The sequence below is a fragment of the Volvox carteri genome (assembly GCF_000143455.1).
Source record: "Volvox carteri f. nagariensis unplaced genomic scaffold VOLCAscaffold_33, whole genome shotgun sequence".
Taxonomy (NCBI): domain Eukaryota; kingdom Viridiplantae; phylum Chlorophyta; class Chlorophyceae; order Chlamydomonadales; family Volvocaceae; genus Volvox; species Volvox carteri.
In genome coordinates, this window is record NW_003307576.1 from 1,170,047 (window position 1) to 1,192,118 (window position 22,072).

General features: G+C 55.7%; 3 protein-coding genes across 3 annotated transcripts in view; all 3 read left to right on the plus strand.

Moving 5' to 3' along the window:
- VOLCADRAFT_93790 (uncharacterized protein) overlaps nucleotides 1–7,673 on the plus strand; it is a gene marked incomplete at both ends in the record, with an annotated part of 14,384 nt that extends 6,711 nt beyond the window's left edge. Inside the window, 4 exons of the mRNA XM_002952936.1 lie at nucleotides 674–1,001; nucleotides 4,506–4,544; nucleotides 4,634–6,437; nucleotides 7,585–7,673. Of these exons, the coding sequence (XP_002952982.1) occupies nucleotides 674–1,001; nucleotides 4,506–4,544; nucleotides 4,634–6,437; nucleotides 7,585–7,673 (2,260 nt within the window). The remainder of the gene's footprint in view (nucleotides 1–673; nucleotides 1,002–4,505; nucleotides 4,545–4,633; nucleotides 6,438–7,584) is intronic.
- A 2,682-nt stretch (nucleotides 7,674–10,355) lies between these two features.
- VOLCADRAFT_93791 (uncharacterized protein) lies at nucleotides 10,356–12,612 on the plus strand (the record flags this gene model as incomplete). The annotated part of the gene is made up of 2 exons (XM_002952937.1): nucleotides 10,356–10,628; nucleotides 10,717–12,612. The coding sequence occupies 2 exons, from the start codon at nucleotides 10,356–10,358 to the stop codon at nucleotides 12,610–12,612; spliced, it is 2,169 nt and encodes a 722-aa protein (XP_002952983.1).
- Nucleotides 12,613–14,929: 2,317 nt separating this feature from the next.
- On the plus strand, nucleotides 14,930–21,304 carry VOLCADRAFT_105788 (uncharacterized protein; the record flags this gene model as incomplete). Its single annotated transcript, XM_002952938.1, has 11 exons — nucleotides 14,930–15,443; nucleotides 15,834–16,085; nucleotides 16,238–16,367; nucleotides 16,502–16,850; nucleotides 17,996–18,118; nucleotides 18,831–18,944; nucleotides 19,269–19,437; nucleotides 19,766–20,056; nucleotides 20,347–20,463; nucleotides 20,792–20,937; nucleotides 21,151–21,304. 11 exons carry the CDS (start codon nucleotides 14,930–14,932, stop codon nucleotides 21,256–21,258), a joined length of 2,313 nt encoding a protein of 770 aa, XP_002952984.1. The 3' UTR covers nucleotides 21,259–21,304.
- Between the last annotated feature and the right edge of the window lie 768 nt (nucleotides 21,305–22,072).

Here is a 22,072-nt window from a genome sequence, read left to right on the forward strand (position 1 = left end):
GCTCGCTTCCTCATATGATATGAAAGCACGTCCCGAATAGTCGACTATTCGGGACGTGTGGTGGGAATTTCCACGGAATGAACTGCGGACGTGGCTGTGGCTGTGTTGGTGTGTCTGTGTTGTTTTGCGCGTGTTAAAGCACCTTTTGAGCTGCGTTTTACCCGTCGAAGGTGTATTAACGAGCTCTTCCTCTGAAATACGTTCCCTCTCATTTGTCTTCATGCCATGCCATGCCGTGCCATGCCATGTCGATCAGTAGGCCCAATCGTTGAAATGGGTGTGCGTGGCGTGGCTCCGCTTTCCTTGCGCTCACCCTCCCGCTCCCCCCACCACCATCTGAAGGCTGGCGCCATGCCACCGGCATTCACAAAGCCTGCTTTCGTACCGTCGCACATCCATATGCGTGTTCCCTGTATGGAAATACCTGCTTCATGCGCTCTTAGAATGTTCTCCACTAGTACTTTTTGGACATCGGCAGCCGGCTCTTTTCCCCTTCTAGCGTGATGCGTAAAAGGATAGGTACAACTTTGGGGCCTTAGGTTGCCTAGGAGCTCTTACAGTAAGGCGGGTTTTGCCGCTCCTTTGCCCATTGGCTGTTGCATATCTTTCCCTGCATTTTACCGTTTCCCGCGCTTACCCGCGTTCCCTCCTGCGTTCCCTCCTGCGTTCCCAGGTGGCTGTGTGAGCACTTGGTGTGCGTGGGTGCCGACCTCAGCGTCTGCGAGCTGCGCAGCAAGCATATGCAAGTGCCGGCGGCCACCGGCAAGGAGCTCATGGAAAAGATGGGCGTGCCGCCGCCATGGCGGCTGCCGTACCAGCCGATGATGTCGCCGTCGGGGCGCATGACGCTGGAGCCGTCAGCGCTGGAGGCGGACGCGCCGCCATCACCGCTAGCGGAGCATCTGCACCTGCTACAGCTCCAGGGAGGGGTCCCATCCGGGGAAGAAGAAGAAGAGATTGGGCCGGAATTCGGGGGAGGAGGAGGGGGAGGAGGTGCTGCGGTGCGGATTGTGGGTTACTAGCACACCGTTGTTTTGGTGTACAGTTTTGGGAAAGAGGTAGAGGGAAAGTTTGATGGCTCCGTGCGGTGTGCGCTTTTAGCAGCTGGCTGTTTGAGCTGGCTGCCAGGCAGGGTTTCAATCGGCAACGGAGCTATATCGGCGGTGTACTGATGTAGCTGACTGCGCAGCTGACTGCAGTGGGGGTGACTGGTAGGAGCCGATTGGCGACGGATAAAGGTGTGTTTTTGTTGTTTTGAGCCGCGGGTGGATTGTGTTGGACCCCTATCAGCCGAGTGTGGAGAGGCCTTTTTTTGGAGAGGCGCGGAAGGGGCATGATGATGTAATGCAATGTACGGCCAGCAGCTAGTGCTGGTGGTGAGGCTGCTGCTGCTGCGGTAATGGTGTGGGCAAAGGCAGCAGGAAAGAGAGTTGGCTCCGACGGAGGACGACGGGGAATGCTGCGTGACGAGCTGGAGCGGACGAGGGCGCCGTGATGGCTCTGCTGTCCGCCGAGGGGCGTGAGGCTTTGTGTGCGTGCGCGTGTGCGTGTGCGTGTGCTGGCCTCGTGGTGTCGATGGTGGTGGTGGTGGTGGTCTGCAGATGCGTTTGGGATGATGAGCTGGACGATCCCGTACTCGAAGGAGGATATAAAGGTGTCATTGCACGACTGCGGTGCGATGCTGGGTCTGTAAGTACGTATGCATGTCTATATGCATGTATGTATGTATGTATGTATGTGTATCTGTAGCCAAGCGAGGAACGCGGTAACCGTCGGTTGTTGGGTGGGTAGCAGGGCGGACGGGCTTGTCAGATGGAAGAGACAGAAACATATAGGCCGGACAGATTCGGGGTTTTGTTTTTAATTGGTTGTGGCCGTGGCTGTCTCACGAGGGGATGTGGCTGTGTGCCTCCGCGGCTTTTGCGCAGATGGCGGAAGCCCTTGGACATCCCCTGAAAGCGCATCGTGGCTCAGGACGTGCGTGCCTTTCTTATAATATATAGAGGTGTTCAAGATATGAGAATGTGGAAAAGTGAGTGCGGTTTGCGGGTTGGTCCCCGAGCTTTCATATTGAATAACGACTCCTGCGTGCGACTCATCGTGGACAGAGGGACAGAAGGACAGAGGGTTAGCGCAACAAATGCCCGGGTGTCACAGCGCGGTACTAAGAGAGATACCCTTAGTCTCAGTTGTTTGGTCGGGCGGATGGCGGCGTGTGAGGAGGCAGGAGGGGGCCCAGGTCGCGTTTTCGGATTCGCGTTTCCGATTTCGTGGGGGCTTCTGGTTCGATGGGGGAGGGACGGATGCCAAAGAGGTGTGTACGTCTCTACGCTCTGTAGCTTTTTCCCTGGCGCTGATGCCGCTGGCGCGCTAATCCTTGCTAGTGTCTGGGCTTTGTGTTCCTTGGACGCGTTCGCTCCTCATCCGTCTACCTGAATCCCCGTCTTGGGCTTTTCCTGCGGTGTGCGCCAGAGCCCTCCTAATGAACGTAATGGGAATTAAGGGATCTTAAAAATAACCAGGGTTAAACACACTCTACCTTTTTTTAATGGTGTGGTCCTGGAAGATTATTTGGAGGTTGCCAGTTTACGGCCGCGGTGACGGTGGTGGCGGTCGTGATGGTCATGTGTAGAATTTTGTTATGTGGCGCTCGGCTTTTCTCTCCTATTCCTTTCGACGTTCTTGTCGCATCCCCTTTGTATGGAACTGTGGACAATGCGCGTGTGGCTGTATATCTGTATACCTGTGCGCGTGTGTTTTTTCACTGTTCACGTGTTCCCGGTGTGTGCACGTGCACACGCGCGGGAGATCGGATGTATGGTGGGCGGCTGGCTGAGGGAAAAGGGAGTTGAAAGCGCAGGTGCTGCTTCCTGCTTCTTTTTCCTGTATTTGGCGTCCCGTTAGCAATTGCCGTGCCGTCCAGCTCTTTAGCGACATAATGTCCTGCCACTGCAGCCGGACTAGCGGCATAGGAAAAAATGTGGCGGAGTTCATAATTTTTGCTTGAACCATTTGAGCACGTGGAAATTGTTGTCCCTCTGTGGGAAGCTTTTTTGCAATGTGCCTTGGTGGCTGGGTTTTCCGGCGAGCTGTTTTCGGGTGTTTCAAACACATTTGGGTTTGCTGCTTTTGCGTGTGTGTATGATGGGCTTTGGTGGAAGTGTGCTTATTTTCATCTGTCCTCTAGGTTTGATGTTTACCTCAGCCCCTTTCTCCCCTTCCCTTGCATCATCATAACCTTATCACTAACAAAATGCGTGGGAATTTTAATCAAAGGCCACCAGTTTAACGGCGCACCAAAGGAGTTGGATGTGCGATACAATGCAATTCAGCCCTCGGTTTCTACTTTCTACTCGAAGCTTGGAGCGTGCAGGGAGGGAAATAACCTGGGGTTGGATGGGGGTTTGCAAGCGCGGACGAACGTATGTACATTTGACGGCCTGTTACACGGCGTGAACTCTGTGCTGGGTAATGTGGGTTGCGGTGCATGTGTCTTCAATCAATTGCTGGTTTCATGTGTATTGCTTGGTTTGTTGGCTTGCGGGTGTTTATGGTAGGAAAAGAGATTTCACGTTGCACCGGGATAGGGGATGGGAGTGATATCCGGCAGTGCGGCCTCGTCGGGTGCGTTGGGCATTGCAGGCTGAGTGCACCCACTATAGTGCCAGCGTGTGGCTTTGTGGACGTCGGTGTTGAGTGTTTGAAGGCGCTGCTGTCATGGAAAGGCCCTTGAAATGAGCGGTTTGCTACATACCGGCTCTTTCCGAGCACTAAAAGCAGAAGCTGGAATCTTCTTAAGAGATAGATGCCTTCGCTGCTGCTTCTCGCTTAAAGGGTGCAATGAACTTAACAGGTACTTTTAGCACCACAGTAGACGGCGATGCGGGCAATCCAGAAGCGAGCTCAGTTCAACGTATCCGGAATTTGTTACGTACACAAACTCCCCTACGATGTCACATGTACACCTACTTCTCTGAAGAAGGAGTAAACACTATGCAAGAAGACATTATGAGTATGCCGGAATGACACCTACGAAAGCCGCGGGTCCATGACAGCTATCTGGATCCACGGTCAACGCACTTAACGCAGATAATGTGCCTATTCCCGAAGAAACAACTACTCAAGCGGAACTTCTATGTGCACATATACATAGATCGCTGGCCTTTACATAGACAGAGACTTCACTCTGGCCGAAACGGCCTGGCCGTGCGACACCGGTCAAAAGGAAAATAGTTATAGTTGCTTATGTACTGCTTGGACTCATAACGGTTCCAATGAAAAGTGCTGGGAACGAGCATGTTGCAAGGCAGCTGGCTTCCCTGTATTCGCGCGAAGATGACTCTGACTGCGTTGTCGTCTTCTGCCTCAATCCAAGCAGCATGCAGGAGACAGCCCTACCAGCAACCGGAGAACCTATATCTAAGCGCCAGCGAGTAGGGGATGTATCTGTTTGCAATAGCCGGGGGGACTCCATTATCATTGGTGATCCCCTGCCTGGACACCAGCTGGTCCTCCGCTTTGCCTCTGAGCGCTTCGGTGCGCAGGTAAGCAAAGGATGTCAAAGTTCATGAATGCCTCATTAGATGCGTGACGTCCACTAATCTGCTGCCGCGGACTGCTTTGACCGCCACAGCTGAAACGCTGGGATACCAGGAAATCCCGCAACGGGACATCGGAGCAGAACGGCCCTCCAACAGCAACCACTGATGGACGCCCAATCCTGAGGGTGAATTTGAATAATGAAGGGGAAGAACGCAGCGCCCGCGCCGCCATTCGGTATGCTTACACGGGGGATGTGCGAGCGTCCAGCATCCGTGAGGCCTTGGAAGTGCGCCGACAGGCGCTCAACCTCCGCGTTGAGGGCTGCGCGGCCGCCTGCATGGAAATCGTCAAGGCCAAATTTGCGGAAGCAAGCGCCACCAACGCCAGTACGAACGCCAGTAGTGTGAGTTGGAATAACCTAGCCGGTGAACGCAGTGCTGGTTTCGCCTCGTCGCCGAGAAGTGGCAGCAGCGACGGGGGGGCCAACACCTCCACCGGCATGACCAACTCCGCTGACGGCCTGTGCGCACCGATTCTGTCTGGGCCGCTGCCTCCGCTAGAAGCTGTTCTGGATCTGTACTCTTGCGAGCCTATCTGGCCCGATCCAGCGCAGGAGCCCGACTTTGCAGCCATTCTCGCGGCTGCTAAACCACAGCTTGTTCGGCACTTTGGAGACGCGCTGCGCACACTCAATACCCGCAGCCTGCGGCAACAGCTGCTCAAGCTTCCTGCCACGGCCGTGGAGGCCCTCCTCGAATCGGACGACTTTGGCACTGATAACGAGTCCAGCGTGCTGCTGCTGCTGGCCACCTGGATGTCAGGCAACCACGCCTCAACCGATGCTCTAATGCGCGAGCGGCTGTGCCGGCAGGTGCGACTCGTGCAGCTGAGCCGGCCGTACCTCAGTTCCATTCTGCCAGTGCTCGCGCTCGACTATGAGACCTGCGGGGCTAGCGAGCCACTGCAGCCTGTCGCCGCGACGGGTGCTGCTGCTGCTGCCGCAACGCACACACCTTACAGTTTCGGCGGTGGTGTCGGCCCTACCGCTACTACAACCAGCGGCATCACCACCGTCACAGCAAACACGTGCATGAGCGCAAGCACAACCGGCTGCAACACTTCCTCCGCCAGCTTCACTTCTATCTCCCTGTTCCCAGCGACCACCGCTGCAGCTTCGCCAGCTGCTTGGTTTCCAATTCGTGGCGCAGAGGCGGCTTTCATATGCAGCTTGGTGACCGCACAGCCGCCCTTGCGTGACGCTCTACTATCCGCGGGCCGAAAAGTCTATGACATGGACTCGCCCTGGTACAGCCAACGCCGCCGGCGGCAGTGCCTGCCGCCCACGGGCCTCGTATACCACTGGCACATTACGGAGCAGGAGCTGCATCGTGCACTGGCGGAGTTGCAACCCGGTGCTCTGTGCTGCATGGCCGGCTCCTTCCGAGGCGACTTCACTGGCACCGTCGTTGCCAGCGGCTTCGAGTGGTGGCCGTCCATTGAATACCGACACGGTGCGACGGACGCTAACTTGGGTCTGTATAGCCAGTTTCCGGAGGCGTACCAGGTGCGCGGCTCGAGCTTCACTGGGGCCAAGTCGGCCATTGCCGTGGTTGCGGGCGTGGACGCGGACCTATCTGTGCACCATTGGCATCAGGAGGCCCTGGTAGACGACGGGGTGTACTTCAGTACGACCAAGGACATCTGGCCCGTCGGCGGCGGTCGTGGTGCGAACGTGCTAGCGCTGCGACAGCTGCCGGAGGCACCTTCTATGGCGCCTACAGCGGAGGTACGCGGGAATAGGAGCTGCATTAGCAAAGTGTGTCGCTGCGGTACCGGAAGCAATAGCAGCATGGCTGCAGGCCTGCTGTCCGCTTGGAGCGATTACCTTCGTGACGGTGAGGTGGCCGGCACACTGACACTGCTGCAGCTGATGCCGTCCATAGGCGGGGGATGGTAAGGGATTATGCACGGAAGCGGTCTGGCAGCAGTGGCAGCTCCCGTTCTCCCTCATTCCCATGAGAACCTTCCTATGCCCACATGAGTTTATGTGGGCATCGCCTAGCATTATAGCTTGACTTTGGATGCAAGTGCAGAAAAGGAAAGTCCTGGTTCTACGCCGGGGCATTCAGTATGAATTTGGGGATTGTTGCTGTTGATTGGGTATGTTGTGCGATAGTATCGACATTGGAGATAGTTGTGACACTTGGGCTATGGTCTAGATCCTTGGGGTTGCTGGCGCCTCTCGGGGTTACTAGTGTGACACGTGAGATAACGAAAACACTCGCTTTTGCACGACAACTTGGGACTGTTACAGCCTTGATTAACACTTGCATTCTTATGGGACAGTTGCGATATTTGGAATTCGTGTGAGCATTCCGGGATTGCTAAGCCAGTTTGCGTGGTTTGGGTATTTGGGAATAATTTGGCCACTTATCATTGCAGCCCTGCAAATTCGTGTGCTCAATTGGGGTTCTTGCGTGTGCGCCGCAAGAGTGTTTCGCTGCATTGCATGTGCAAAAGCCATTGTGCCGTTTATATGGTACCGTGTGTCCACGCATACGCGTGTGTATGCATGTGCACTTGACATAGGTTCGGACGTGCGTGTCCCCGTAACTGCAATCCTGCTCATACAATCTGGGGGCTCAAGGGCTATAGAAAGGCCTGCCACTAGCACTCGTCGATAAAGTGCGCACTGCTAGCATTCGTTACAGGATAGAAGCTCGACCCGAGGTGGGACATTTGAGTTAACGTGAGGTCGGACATGCTCCTTTGTGCCAGGGCGGCAAGGTGCCAACTGCTAGCGTCTTTTACAATGGTACTGTGGTTGAACCTGCCTAAATTGACTTCGTTCTCGTGCGTTCCAATAGGCGTGGTTAGAGACCTGCCCTTTTTGACTTCGTCCTCATGCGTCCCCCTGCGCGGATGCACGGCCACTGCAAGGGTGCTGCTGTGCATCTGGGAAGGGGCTCAGTGGTTGCGTGGAACACACGCGGGGTGCTGGGCCTGTTCCACACCTATCCACGGCCTTGCATGGACGGCCAGGACGCAACCCCGAGCAATGCGCCATTGCTGACGGGGTAGCCCTGGCAGCCCCGAAAGTGGCTGCCAGGGATCGCGTACTGAGCGCATGATTCCGCGGTGATTTTGTACAAGCGAGCGTGCTTGCTTGCTTGCTTGCTGCACTAGTTGGAACAACCTGGCTGCATTAAGGAGTTAGGGCCGTGAAGGACTCTCCTATGAGCTGCTTACTGTTGGTCAAGGCTCTCGCCAATGCGATCCTCCTGTAGATTTACCGTATCTTAGGCGAGGTTGACGGAGTATCTGTGGGAAGCAGGCGCGGCAGCAGTGTTAGGTCCACGCCATGGCCCTGACACCGACCTTACCGCTAAGGATGGTAAGTAATATAGCCGATATGTGTTAAGCCAGGCAACCTCTTTAGCAAGGTGTGCGGGTGCGGTATATGTGGGCGCGATACTGTTGCCACCCTTATGTTCAGCTCAGGCAGGCGCGGCAGCTCCACGCCATGGCCGTCATCCATACATTACCCGTAGAATAATGTGTGATGGATTTAATGAAGAGTTATGAAGTCAGGTTATAGACGATGTATGTTAAGAAGGGCTACCTCATAAGCCTTGTATGTGGGAGGGCAACTATCACACGCACTGGTATGTTGCTGTTCCATGATGGAGGCGTGTTGGGGTTCCATGGTGTTATGCTTCGGCATAATGGGATGACGGTGAACGGGCAGGGGGGGTATGCAGGTATACGCCCCGGCCCTTGGATAGGTTGCAGTTGTTGGCCCTAAGCCATACGTAGACCATAATAAATACGCTGTCACGAATTACTCAAGTATGACAAATGGATATGGCAGATGTGGCGGATACAGGAGGGGATGGATTTTTACCGACCACGTTTTCCCTTTCGCGACCCGAAGTCTTGGCGATTCGCTGGTGTATGTGGGTATGTGTGTGGCAGGCGGGGTTCGGCCAATGGCTAGGGTCTCACGCGTTTCAAGGAAGAAGCAAGGCATGCTTTGGGTTACAAGTAGCATAGTTGCGGCTGCGGTACGGGCTGTTGATAGATGTCTGTTGCGGATACCCATTTGGCTGGATGCAATGTGTGATATGCTTGAATATTTGACCAGCGTGCTGGATTTGCGAGTTTTAGGCTTGCAGTATTGGGCGCGTGGACTTGTTTACAAAGTTTTGCAGCGCTGCGCTTGCACCGAAATGGATCTGCAGTGAGTGACATCGGCGGGGCGTTCAACTATTTCAACCATATGACTGACCTACCATCATGTGACTATGCCACAGATGGGCGGGCTCTGTGTTGTGTATCTCCCCGGATGCCCAGGATTTGGGGATTTGCGCGGCGGCGGTTGCGTTTGGTAGGTATTTGCGCGGTGGCGGTGGCGAATAAAAGGCATTTCATAAAGTAGGATGCATTGTAGCGCAGCCCCCTGCCTGGACTACATGGGCCCTCGCAAAGCGAAGCCCTTGAGTGACCAAACATGTTACCGTGTTATTACCACCCTAACCTCTAGGATTGCCGCGCATGTATCGATCTTGCTTGTTGGTTAGTCGGGCAGGTGGAGGTTAGAGAGGCAGGGGGCGCGGCTTGGGGCCCTCTGCCACAATGCTACAAAGGCTTGCCGGTGTTGCAAGCGGCTTGCGTCAACCAGCGGGTGTGTGGTATCAGTGACAGAAGCATAACTTCGCGCATGGCTACGTACGTGCAACAATGGAACGCTAATGTTGTTGTTGTTATTACAAGGTCGTGGGTGCGTTCCCCGTACCTGCAAACCACCCTAATACGAGCCGAGGGCTCAAGGCCTGCCAATTCGCCTATAAGCACCATCCTACCTCGCACTTCCAAGGAAACAAGTAATGAAGGATACTAACGACCAAAGGGAACGATAGAGTTGCGGTGGGACCATATGCGTTCCAGCATCCTTGCCAGGCGTTCAGGTTCCCACTTCATAGCGTCCTTCATATGCTCGAAGCGTGGGAAACCCATATCAGATCTGATTTTGTTGTACACCGGACAGTCCATCAAAATGTGCTTCTCGTCCTCGATATGGCTATCAGTGCCGCAGCAAGGGCATACTCGCTCCTCCCTAGGTATATAACGCTAATGTAACAACGATTGCATTTATTTAACCAACTATTTTAGGCGCAAGGTCTTATTACACTCAAATAACTAAAGTTGTACACCGTTTCACAGATAGATATAGTCCAAATACGTGTAGTTTAATGAAGGCTGCGCTGTGTTTAAGTGTGCTATAACTGTTCCATAGATTGCATTTAGGCATCCATTTCTTAAACTTCTAAGAAGGACGGAATGTCCCTTCCGATTGAATCTCGGCCTGCAATCTCTTTGTCGCATATTGCTCTGGCGGGCTTGTTACGCTAAAGCATATGGAACTGAGCGGTCCTTCATTGAAAGCTGTATTAGCAAGTCACCTCTGCCTGTCGCTATCACAACGCGGCAATAAAACATAAAATTTATTCATCCTGCATAGCTTCATGTTATAAAGGTGCTATGCGTTTAATGGACCCGGAATAGACATTGCCGGGTTGTTCTGTTTCACGCCTGACAGCTTTCTGGATCCAATTTCATGACACGTAACAAAGCGCATTGGTCGAAATGTACAAAAAAATTGTGCTGTTTTTAGACACATTCCTGTACATTCATAGTATATGGCCTTTGGGGCAACGGAAATTCCCTCTGGCCGAAATTGACCGTGCGACACCGGTCAAAACCAACTGGTTGATTAACGTGCTTTTGTACTGCTTAATCCTATAACGGTTGAAATGAAAACTTCCGGGAACGAGCATGTTGCAAAGCAGCTGGCTTCCTTGTATTCGAGCGAAGACGACTCTGACTGCGTCGTGGTCTTCTGCCTCAATCCAAGCAGCCTACAAGATACATCAGCTCCAGCAACGGGCGAGCCTTTTCCCAAACGCCAACGAGTAGGCGACGGATCTGTTAGCATCCACGGCCGGGGAGACTCCATAATCGTTGGCGATCCTCTGCCTGGACACCAGCTGGTCCTACGGTTTGCCTCTGAGCGCTTCGGTGCGCAGGTAAATGCCAAATCTAAGTCTTACGTTCTCCTGTATGAAAGCAGGACATAAACTAACCTGCTGCCGCGAACCTTGTTGACCGCCACAGCTGAAACGCTGGGATACCAGGAAATCCCGCAACGGGACATCGGAGCAGAGCGGCCTTCCGCCAGCGACCGTCGACGGACGCCCAGTCCTGAGGGTGAACCTGAATAACGAAGGGGAAGAACCCAGCGCCCGCGCCGCCATTCGGTATGCTTACACGGGGGATGTGCGGGCGTCCAGCATCCGTGAGGCCTTGGAAGTGCGCCGACAGGCGCTCAACCTCCGCGTTGAGGGCTGCGCGGCCGCCTGCATGGAAATCGTCAAGGCCAAATTTGCGGAAGCAAGCGCCACCAACGCCACCAGCACAAGCGGCCCCGGCAACAATGTGAGTTGGAATAACCTAGCCGGTGAACGCAGTGCTGGTTTCGCCTCGTCGCCGAGAAGTGGCAGCAGCGGCGGGGGGGCCAACACCTCCACCGGCATGACCAACTCCGCTGACGGCCTGTGCGCACCGATTCTGTCTGGGCCGCTGCCTCCGCCAGAAGCTGTTCTGGATCTGTACTCTTGCGAGCCTATCTGGCCCGATCCAGCGCAGGAGCCCGACTTTGCAGCCATTCTCGCGGCTGCTAAACCACAGCTTGTTCGGCACTTTGGAGACGCGCTGCGCACACTCAATACCCGCAGCCTGCGGCAACAGCTGCTCAAGCTGCATGGCACGGCCGTGGAGGCCCTCCTCGAATCGGACGACTTTGGCACTGATAACGAGTCCAGCGTGCTGCTGCTGCTGGCCACCTGGATGTCAGGCAACCACGCCTCAACCGATGCTCTAATGCGCGAGCGGCTGTGCCGGCAGGTGCGACTCGTGCAGCTGAGCCGGCCGTACCTCAGTTCCATTCTGCCAGTGCTCGCGCTCGACTATGAGACCTGCGGGGCTAGCGAGCCACTGCAGCCTGTCGCCGCGACGGGTGCTGCTGCTGCCTCCGTCGGCGCAGCCGGTGCCTACGCGCCTACGTCCAACAGCGGCGGCATTGGTGCTGCTGCCACGTCTGCCTCCGCTGTGCCCGGAAGCACTGTGACTACTGTGAACGCCAACACATGCACGAACCCCATCAGCGGTGCAGCTGCAACCGCAAATTCCCCCCGTTCGCCAACATGCATCGCTGCAGCAGCTTCGCCAGCTGCTTGGTTTCCAATTCGTGGCGCAGAGGCGGCTTTCATATGCAGCTTGGTGACCGCACAGCCGCCCTTGCGTGACGCTCTACTATCCGCGGGCCGAAAAGTCTATGACATGGACTCGCCCTGGTACAGCCAACGCCGCCGGCGGCAGTGCCTGCCGCCCACGGGCCTCGTATACCACTGGCACATTACGGAGCAGGAGCTGCATCGTGCACTGGCGGAGTTGCAACCCGGTGCTCTGTGCTGCATGGCCGGCTCCTTCCGAGGCGACTTCACTGGCACCGTCGTTGCCAGCGGCTTCGAGTGGTGGCCGTCCATTGAATACCGACACGGTGCGACGGACGCTAACTTGGGTCTGTATAGCCAGTTTCCGGAGGCGTACCAGGTGCGCGGCTCGAGCTTCACTGGGGCCAAGTCGGCCATTGCCGTGGTTGCGGGCGTGGACGCGGACCTATCTGTGCACCATTGGCATCAGGAGGCCCTGGTAGACGACGGGGTGTACTTCAGTACGACCAAGGACATCTGGCCCGTCGGCGGCGGTCGTGGTGCGAACGTGCTAGCGCTGCGACAGCTGCCGGAGGCACCTTCTATGGCGCCTACAGCGGAGGTACGCAGTACTGGCGTCAGCAGTTGCAAGGGGTGTCGCGGTCTCAGCAACAGCAGTGCTACGACTGCAGTGGTAGGGGGTCTGCTGTCCGCTTGGAGCGATTACCTTCGTGACGGTGAGGTGGCCGGCACGGTGACGCTACTGCAGCCGCCGCCGTGTGCGGATGGAGTGTGGTAATCCTATCGGAGAAGGTTGTCCGCCAAACACGGGTCGCCATCTAGACGACGGCGGCAGCGGCGGCTATCCGGTTCCTTAAGAAAATGTTTACATCGGTCGTGTCTGTCTGCTTCCCATACGCGAAATAAGATACAGACTCTTGCATGTGCACAGAGAGTGTGGCGCTGCAGCATGTTCACATTTAGCTGTCGTTGGTTTTTCCAGGATACGGTGTTCCCACGTGTTTTAGAGTGTATAGTCCCTATGCGTACGCGCACGTGCCTCAGGGTAAACAGTAGCTCCGCATCTTCCATTCCGCTCCTGTCTGTTCCGGGGCAAGGGTTTTCACAGCGCCGGCCATTACCCTCTGGACCATCAAGGCCACGCAAATGGCTTTCGGGAAAACGTATTTTTAGCAATCGTTATATACTAGTTTAGAAGAGAAAGGACATTTGAATTACAGTAGACAAGATACGCTCCAACATACAACATAGCTATGTTCCTATAGGAAGGTAGTGAGGTAGACGTGACAGGCCCTTAAACCATACCTATTGCACAAGTCCTATACTGTTCGTCATCCTCATTTTTGTTTGTTGTCATACGTTGGCGTGCGTGCATGTGTGTGTGTGTGTGTGGTGCTGTGCATCTGCAAAGCCTCAAAGCTCTGTCGCGAAGGGCTGTTTTCCAGGCTTCTCGCACTAGTTGGAACAACCTGGCTGCATTAAGGAGTTAGGGCCGTGAAGGACTCTCCTATGAGCTGCTTACTGTTGGTCAAGGCTCTCGCCAATGCGATCCTCCTGTAGACGTATCTTGTTCTTGTAGCCCGGGCGCGTTAGCTTCATGCCATGGGCCCGTACCACTATGGCGTGTCAAACTGGGCGCGCAAAGCGCCTGGTGACTGAACGTGTGGCATCTGTTTAAATGAATTGATGATTTTTGGAGGAATGGATCAGTCGTAGTCGAATCGTAATGAGCGAGGCAAGGCAAAAGCCCTAGAGGGTGTGTGCTTGAGGGCTGCAGGCCGACAGCTACCACCAGCGTGAACGTTGCGGTCGAAGGATGGATAGCATGCATTGGGGACGGACCGCAAACGGGTAGGAGGTACCATGCTTGAGATGACAGGGCAAGGCCCATGGGCATTGGGGCATGCAACTCTTTTTACACATTCTGTTGCTGATTTTGTTTTAGGACCCATACCGCCATACGCCATCAGACTTTCGGGAAAAGGAGATTTTAGGATTGGGGAACGGGACAGATGTGACGTGACCATTGGACGTGTGACGTGACGTGATGGATATTTATCGGACCATGTTAATTCCGCTTGCTGGCAAGCTTTTGCGGTCCTGAAGTGCATGGTCGCGTTGCGGATAGCGGAAGCACTCGGAAGTTGTTGTTGCTAGCGTTGCGACGGTTGGCCGTTGAAGCGATGGAGTTCGTTGCTCAGATTTGCGGAACTGATGTCGGTATGCCATAGACCTGGCCTACGCAATAGAGATATTATTTATCGTTGGGTGCAGCTGTTCGTAAATGTGCTTTAGCTTGATCAAATTGCCGAGGTGGATGCATGTTCTCGTTCTTGCTGGCGGGATCTTCTGTTTCTTATGATAGTCCCAAGTTCTCCTCATGCACGCGGACCGCTGCACCGGTTGTTTGCCGTTTACCGATATACAATGACGAAGTTTGAGGGCGCACGTCGGAGCCTCAATTTTCTGTTTAAGCATACTAACTGAGGCCGTGTGTCCAGTGAAGTTAGTACGGCCTGGCCGAGTTCTTTTTGAATAAGGCCCACAGTGTTGTGCGGGAGGCGCTCCTATGGGCGCTGCACTCGACCCGTTCGGGGTCCACTGTAACAATCGCATCCCCCGCTGCACCGGCACCGCTTACACACGATAGGGCTTAGGGGAACGTGTATTCCCAATGCCACTGGACCTTTGGCCAACGGAAGCCCCTTAGCACTGCAGAGCGAAACCTGAATGCTGATGCCAATATGGCCAACAATGTGAACGGATTAACCATCATGGAGCGCACCTGATCAGTGTACGTGAGCATGAGATCGTCATCACCTTGAGGCGGGTCTAAGTTTACATGAGTTTAAGGCATCTTACGATAAATACCAACATGGGGATGCGTGAGATGTGGGCTTCTTGAACGCGGAACCTGCGTACGACGCGGCAGTTCAGCTGTTCCCAGAATTTACTGCGCATCCGGCTTGAAGTAGGTTATTCGTCTTTAGTTATTAAAGTTTAGCTATCTCAGCAAATTTACGTGAGGAGTACACCCTTATTTCCAATTGACTGTAACAGTTTAACCAGTAAAAACCGAAAGGTCAGCTTCTGACATGGAAGCTGCTTTAGGGCTAGATCTTAGTTCTCTTCTAACGCAGCTAGCTGCCACGCAACAGGCCTTGTCTGCAGCAAAGCTTTCAGAGAGAAATGTTGTGGAACTTATCAATAAGCTGCGGCAATTGGGCATTCTTTCTGAAGGGGAATTACTTCATACATTAAACGGCAAGGAGTACCTGACGGTCGAATGCCTGCGCAGCGAGATACAGAATGCGTTGCGCCAGGCAGGTGGTCGCCTGTCGCTCGTGGAGCTGCCGACTATTGTCGGCGTGGATTATGTTCACTGCGAACGACAGGCCTCCGTAATAGTTTCGGAAAGCGGTGGCACGGTGATGGAGGTCCAGGGGGAACTGATCACGACACAGTACTTCGACGCTATCGCAGCAGAGATTAACGACCAGCTGCATGAGGCAGGTCAACTTAATATTGGAGAGTTGGCGGCGCAGTACGGGCTGGCCACGGAAATGGTGCTGAACATGGTGTCGATGCGGTTGGGTTCAACAATTACCGGTAAGCAGCGGCGAGGTGTTTGCCAGCTGGATTCCCAAAGGGGAGTTTTGTTTCTCCGCTCTCGCAGCCCTGGATGTGAGGGCAGTACATGAAACGTATGATGTCGCGTGCCAGGGTAGGGTAGTGGGAAGGGGTGGCTCCAAGGTTCCCACACCTGCAGTGATGCAGTTTCATGGTTTGCCACATTCAAAGCCCCCCCCACCTCACCCTAGTCCCCGCCTCACCGTCCCCGCCTCCCACCATATCCATCCCCTTGACTTTTGCTGTCATCTTGCCCCTTTAGCCCGGTTCCTGCCTGATCTGCCCTTGCGTTCTAACCTTCCTTTACCCACCCCGTGGCGCCGGTGTGTCTCCCCGACTGCACTCACTCGATCCAATACCGCACGACAGGGCGTCTGGAGGGCGGCCTGCTGTACACACAGTCATACCTGCGTGCCATTAAGGCACAGCTGCGCGGCGCTCTGAGGGCGGCAGCATCGCCTGCGCTGGTGCTCAACCTGATGCGCGACGCAGGCTTGGGCGCCACCGGTGACGCGGCGTCCGCAGGAGGCGGCGGCGGGGGGGCCGGCCTGGCCGCAGCGCTCGCCAGCAGCGGGGGCGGCGGCGTCATTGCCACGCTTATTGAGGAGCTGGTGCAGGAAGGTAAGGTAACCCAGCTTCCTGGGAAATGTACCTGATGGCATGTAGTACCTGGACTGTCTGCTCTTGGTAATCTATGGGTAATCTGCCCAGGAAGAATAATCTGCTGTGCAATATGTGGTTACCAAGTCACCTCCCGGTCTTATCAACTACAGGCGCTCTCCGCGGCGCCCTGAAAGGTGGCGGCACCAGTTGGGCACCTGCTGTGTACGGCGAGGTACAGCAGGATGCAGTGGCAAGTTTCTACAGCCAAAATGGATGGGTTGCGTACGACACAGTGCGCCGGTAAGGAGCAGTAGTGGTTTCGGAGTGCGGAGTGGGTTATATACATGTATGTATATGCACGCGTTTCCCCTTACGGGTGCAGGGGGGAAGGTGTGCACGTTCCGCAACTCCTCCGTCTTTACTTCCGTCCGCAGTAAATTCACCCCCATACTCATCCGTGATGTCCCCGAACCCTCCTATGCGCCTAGCCTGGGAATTTCCAACGAGCGGTCCTACTTGCGTGGCACCTTTCCCGACGGCCTTCCCCTGGAGTCGGCCTTCGTGTCGCCTTCCCTGCTGGCGGCGCTGGAGGCAGCGGTGGAGGACGTGGCGGCAGCGGCCAGCACTGGCTCTGGCGTCGGTAGCGGCGGCGGCGGATGGGTGGATGTGGCGCCGCTGCTGCCTAGCGTGCTGAGTGAGGCTGACGTGGCAGCGCTGCTGGGGCGGATTCCTTTGCTCCGAGACCAGGAGCGACGACCGGCCAAGGAGCGGAAGGTGCACGTGGTGAGCACCGCAGAATCTCACTAGGACGTCGTCTCTTGAAATCTTTTCTGTATGCCCTCTTTGGGCGTTTTCTTTTGGTCTCTTCCAGCTGACTTAGCTTCGGAGATTCGCACCGCTTTGCTAGCCGAGCTGTGGCTTGTACTGCTTGCTCGCGCGACCCGTGGGTCACCCAACCTTGACAAATCTGGACCTTTGCTGGAGCTGTGGATAAGGGGATGGCGGGGAGTTGTCTATCCGGCTGGCCGGTGGGATGAGGCCGGTCCGCTGCCATCGCCATCGCCATCACCACCACCACCACCAACAACAACAACAACTCCATTGACAAGCTGATGGAAGGCAGATCATGGTCTGGAGCCTTGTGCTGGCCCTGGACAATGAACCAGCGTGTCCAGGGGCCATCTGATCGTGCGCTGCTGCTGCCAGCCAGCCCCTCCACCCTGCGCTGCGAAACGTGACATTAGCTCGCGTTGGGCAACACGCGTACCTTTCTGTGTCGCTACCGTTGTTCTTACGATCCTAGCTGTGATGTATATGTACGTATATCCCAACCAATAATAAACAATAATGATGCCGTGTCCCGCCTTGTCCCCGCCTTGTCGCCTTCACGGCACACGGCGTAACCCCTGCAGCTCCTTGCTATTTTCTGTTTATTAATCCTAGTTTATGCTTTTAGGTTCGAATGACTGCTATAAAGGAAAGGGTAATAGCTATACTGGTGCCTTGTTACAGCTGGACACAAATAACAATGGTCAGTCGGTTATCGCCAGATCCAATTTTCCCTCACCTTGGCGCCCGTACGTTGATGTCGGCCCCCCCTGTGTGTGTATCTGTGTGTGTGTATCTGTTCCCCCACTTACCTGATGATCTGTCTGTCTGGTTGTCTGTCGGCCGCCTGCTGCTGTTCCTACTCCTCCTCTGCCACCGTGGTACCTGCGTTGGGACCGCCCCGCCGCTTTGGACGGAACTTCTGTGGTTTGGACATTGTGGCTGGATGGCATTGGCTGGCCTGATGTTGCTCCTGAAATGGCCATGGCGGCGGCGGCTGTACGGCAACGTACGTGGTGCCTGGTTACGGCTGTTGCGGTCCCGGGCCCTAGATTGGCGGCACCTGGGTGGTCAGTGCCGCTGTGGTGTCGGGACTGCAGGAAAAAGCAGATGCGGATGCACGCACGGCTGCTCATAAGGCCCTGCAGGAGCGCAAGGCCAGCAGCGGTGCCGCCGGGACGGCCGGTGCCGGCGGCGGCGGCAGCGGCGCGGGTGCGGCGGCAGTGGGTAGCGCCGCTGGTGGCAAGAGGAAAGGCGGCGCGGCTGCTGCTGCTGCTGCTGCTGCGGCCACTGCGGCGGATGATGACGACGACGACTGGTCTATGGGATCGGGTAGGTGGGTCGCAGAGCTGGTATTTCCTACCCCACCCCCTTTTAAACCCCCCACCCCCTGTTTCACATTTCTTTCTCACTATGTCCGAGAGACAGCCTGTACCGTACGCGCTTGGTAGGCGATTGCGTTGGCTGTGCATTCTTCTCCTTTCCCCTCCCTAGAAAGATTCAAAAATTCGACTTAGCCGGGGGCTGTTGTAGATTGCTTTCGTGCCCTCCGTTCCCGACACCATTTTGGCAAAGCGGCACAGCTGGGCGCACAAAATATATCGGCAAGGGTCTGACGTAATGTCCCCATATTCGGTGTGATAACGTCGTCATATACCATTACCGGCAACGGCGGTCGTTGGCGTGACTGTTTCGGGGATGTATGAATAATGGATTACGGATATGAGAGGATGTCGACGTTGCCCACACGCGCCGGCAGGGAAGAAGGGCGGGAAGGGGAAGAAGGGCGGCGGCGGCGGCGGCGGCAAGGGTGGCGGCGGTGGTGGCAAGGGCAGCAGCGGCAGCAAAGACCCCAAGTCTTTTTCGGCGGGTGCTGGTGGTGGCGGTGGCGGCCACGCCGGGGTCGGGCTGAATGCGGCGGCTCTCGCGGCCAAGTTACCCGACTGGTTTCCGGAAATGGACTGGGGGGGCGTTGACGACGGCAAAGCGGAGGCGGTGGCGCAGCTGCTCCTTCCCGGCGCTGTTGCGGCGTACGAGGAGGCCCTCCAGGTGCGCTGGAAGACTCGACGACCGAGTTTCGACCGAGTTGCCAAAAATCGCGTTTTACCAACCCGAAGATTGAGCTCTGGACATTATGGTAGCCGCAATAACCAAAATAGGCAACATTCCAATGCCACTGCCTGGTGCGCAACTCCCATCGGAGTTTAGCGGCTCGTCATGTTTTTTAAGGTTTTTAAGAATTTGACAAACGAAATTAGTTTTTGTATATGATTTCTGTGGTGGATCGCTGTGGTGCTGGCTTGCGATCTCGCGCGCTGCTCCCTGCCCCCCTGGGACCCGTGGTTCGTCTTTCCCCCCCTGGGACACGCTCAGGCTGCCTTCACCGCGGGTGCTGAGGAGCGTCGTCGCGCAAAGGAGTCCCTTGCACGTCAGTTCGAGGAAAGCTGCACTCGGTTGCTTCTGTACGGTGCGGGCGTGGAGACCTATGCAGATGACGAGGCGACCTATACCGCGCTTCAGCGACATGCCCTTCGAACGACAGGTAGGAACCGATTCTCCTAATGCCTGTTTGGCTGTAGTCCATAGCACATAGCAGATAGCACAAGCGCCCTTTTTTCAAGCACAGAAATAAAGCTACCGAAACATTTCCCTGACAGTGCGCGGCTCACGTCTATAGCTGGGATCCCAAGCTATCGTATAGCTAAGGTTTCCCAACCTATTCTCGTTGCATTTGGAAGCTATAGATCTCCTTTCTTTGTGCCTAACCTCCCTTTGGAGCCTCTGCATCTCCTTCGCCTTTCACAAGTAGCCTCGGCGAGCTTGGCGCCCTGGCGCCTTCCCTGCGCTGCATTGTGATGTGTTGCTCTCAGGTGCGGAGTGTGTGGACCTGCTGTACCGCTGGGCCCGAGTGGAGCACCCGCCAGAGGGGGCGGAGCAGAGCGCAGCGGCAGGGGGCCCGGCTTCGGTGTCTGGCAATGGTCCCGGCTTCCTGACGGCTGCGGAGGTGAAGCAGGTGCTGCGGTCGGTTCCTCCAGATGTGGCCGAAGGCCTTGCGGCGGCTGCAGACGCTCCAGGGGCAGCCACGGTGCGAGATGCGGAGGTGCTTCTGGATCGGGCGGCGGCGGCTGTGGGCGTGAGGGCTAAAAAGCTGGACAAGAAAGGTGAGTACTAAGGAGGCCGCCGGCGGGGTTCGAACGTGTCGTTTCGCTCCATGTTGCTGCCAGCTGAGTGCAGTCTTCCGTTCGTCTGCTGCCAAAGCATCGTTGTGTGGATTTCCTTGCTTTAATTTCGTGCCGCGTATTGTATATGGAATGGGGAGGTTGGTACGCAAGCAGTTCATGCAGTTTCCATGATAACCCGCCACAGGGTTATAACGGCATAGTGTTATATTTGTTATATCCCTCGACAGTCGACAACATTGCCATTGCCTGGATGCGCGTTTGCATTGCAGGCGAGAAGGCCGCGCTGGCGGCTCTGCGCGAGCGGTTGCTGTCCTCCCTGGCTTCCGAGGTGGACCCACCTGCTGCCCTGACTCTCATGGTGCCCCTAGCCAACATGCGGATCATGGGTGAGTGTGTTTGCGGAGCTGCGGGCCGCGCTTCCCATTCCTTCTTTCAGCGCCGTCCGCAGCAGCAAACTGCATGCATGCAATGCTCTCTTCTGCTCGTGGTTTTATTACAGGGGTGGGGACGAGGACGATGCGCCGTCCCCACCGTAACCACAACTACCATTATGAGTCCGTGTTGGTGGTTTGGTAATGTAATCCCTCCTCTGCAAGTACCTTAACGTTTTAGCCCCTTCCTTGGGGCAATTCTTTTTGAACCCCTTCCCCACGTTTCAACAACTTCAACGCGGGCGGGTGGTTGTCCCTTCCTAAACTCTTCCCCACACGCCAGGCAAGGCCGTTACACTGCCCGGCAAGGCTCTCGGGCAGGTGCTGTCCCGACTCCAGCAGGCGGCGGAGGAGGGCTCGGAGCTGGCAGCGCTGGTACGGGGACTAGGGGAGCTGCATGAAGGCGTCGTGGAGTACCTCAAGGCGCAGGTGAGGATGTGCTGGGGGACACGACACGATCTGTTGGGATGAGCTTCTGTACCCTTCTGCCATGTGCTGCGGCTTACTGGGTATGGGAAGGCGCGGAACAAGAAAGGGATAATTTGGCCCCCAACATTTGGCCTCTTCTCAGTTCTGGCCCCAAGTACTTGTTCATTACGTCAGCTGATCGCCCTTCGCGTACTTCTGGTATGTCTGGTGCAGTCTGGGGGTTCCGCCGCGGCGACTACCACGGGGGCGATGCTGGAGCGGCTGTCTGCGATGTTGCCGCAACTCAAGGCGGGGCTGGGGCTGCAAGAGCAGCACCAGTAGCTGTATTCAGCTGCTGCAGTAGCTGTAACTGGCCAGGGAACAGCTTACAGCGGTCGAAATCATTTCCTCACACTTATGAGCTACTAGCGACAAGGCAGAAGGTACTAGTACAAGACAGATCGCCAGGAGAAAGCTGTGCGGTATGAAGGGAAATGGGGGGTTGAGTTGTGACAGCAGGGCCTGGGGGCGGTACTAATGTGGTATGTAATCTATGCGCGTGTGGTGGCGCTCTGCTGTGGCGTTCAGGCCGAACAATGGACCGGACCTGCAGGTGGGGCTAGGCTTGTTACTTCTTGCGGAAGATATATATACAGAAGGCGTTGGCTACGCCATCTGTAAACTGGAGTGAACGTTGCAGGGCGAGTAGACCAGTGCAGGACGAGTGGCGCGAGAGTGATTTTATAGGATGCGACAAAATGTGCTTAAATTGTTGCGCGGGGACCTTCGACGGAATTTAGGGGCGACAGGCGGCGGTAGCAAAGGGACACATGTCAAGAAACGAAACTGGAGACCCATCTCCAGCTTTTAGCTTGGTAACAGCTTATACATATTTGTCTACTCACAGCCCTGTGCGCATGGCAAAATAGATCAGCTTTCGCTTGGAAGCGCAACGATACACAGCCAACTACGATTATATACGATGGATCCGAAGCCTCGCTACATGTCCGCTAATTGTCATGGGCTTCACATTTATGACCATGACGACGATTTTGCTACCTCACAGCTATCCCGTATCAACTACAGCTTCTGCGTACTGTTGTTGCTGCTGCTGCTGCTGCTGCTGCTGCTACTCCTGTTACCCTGATTGCTACTG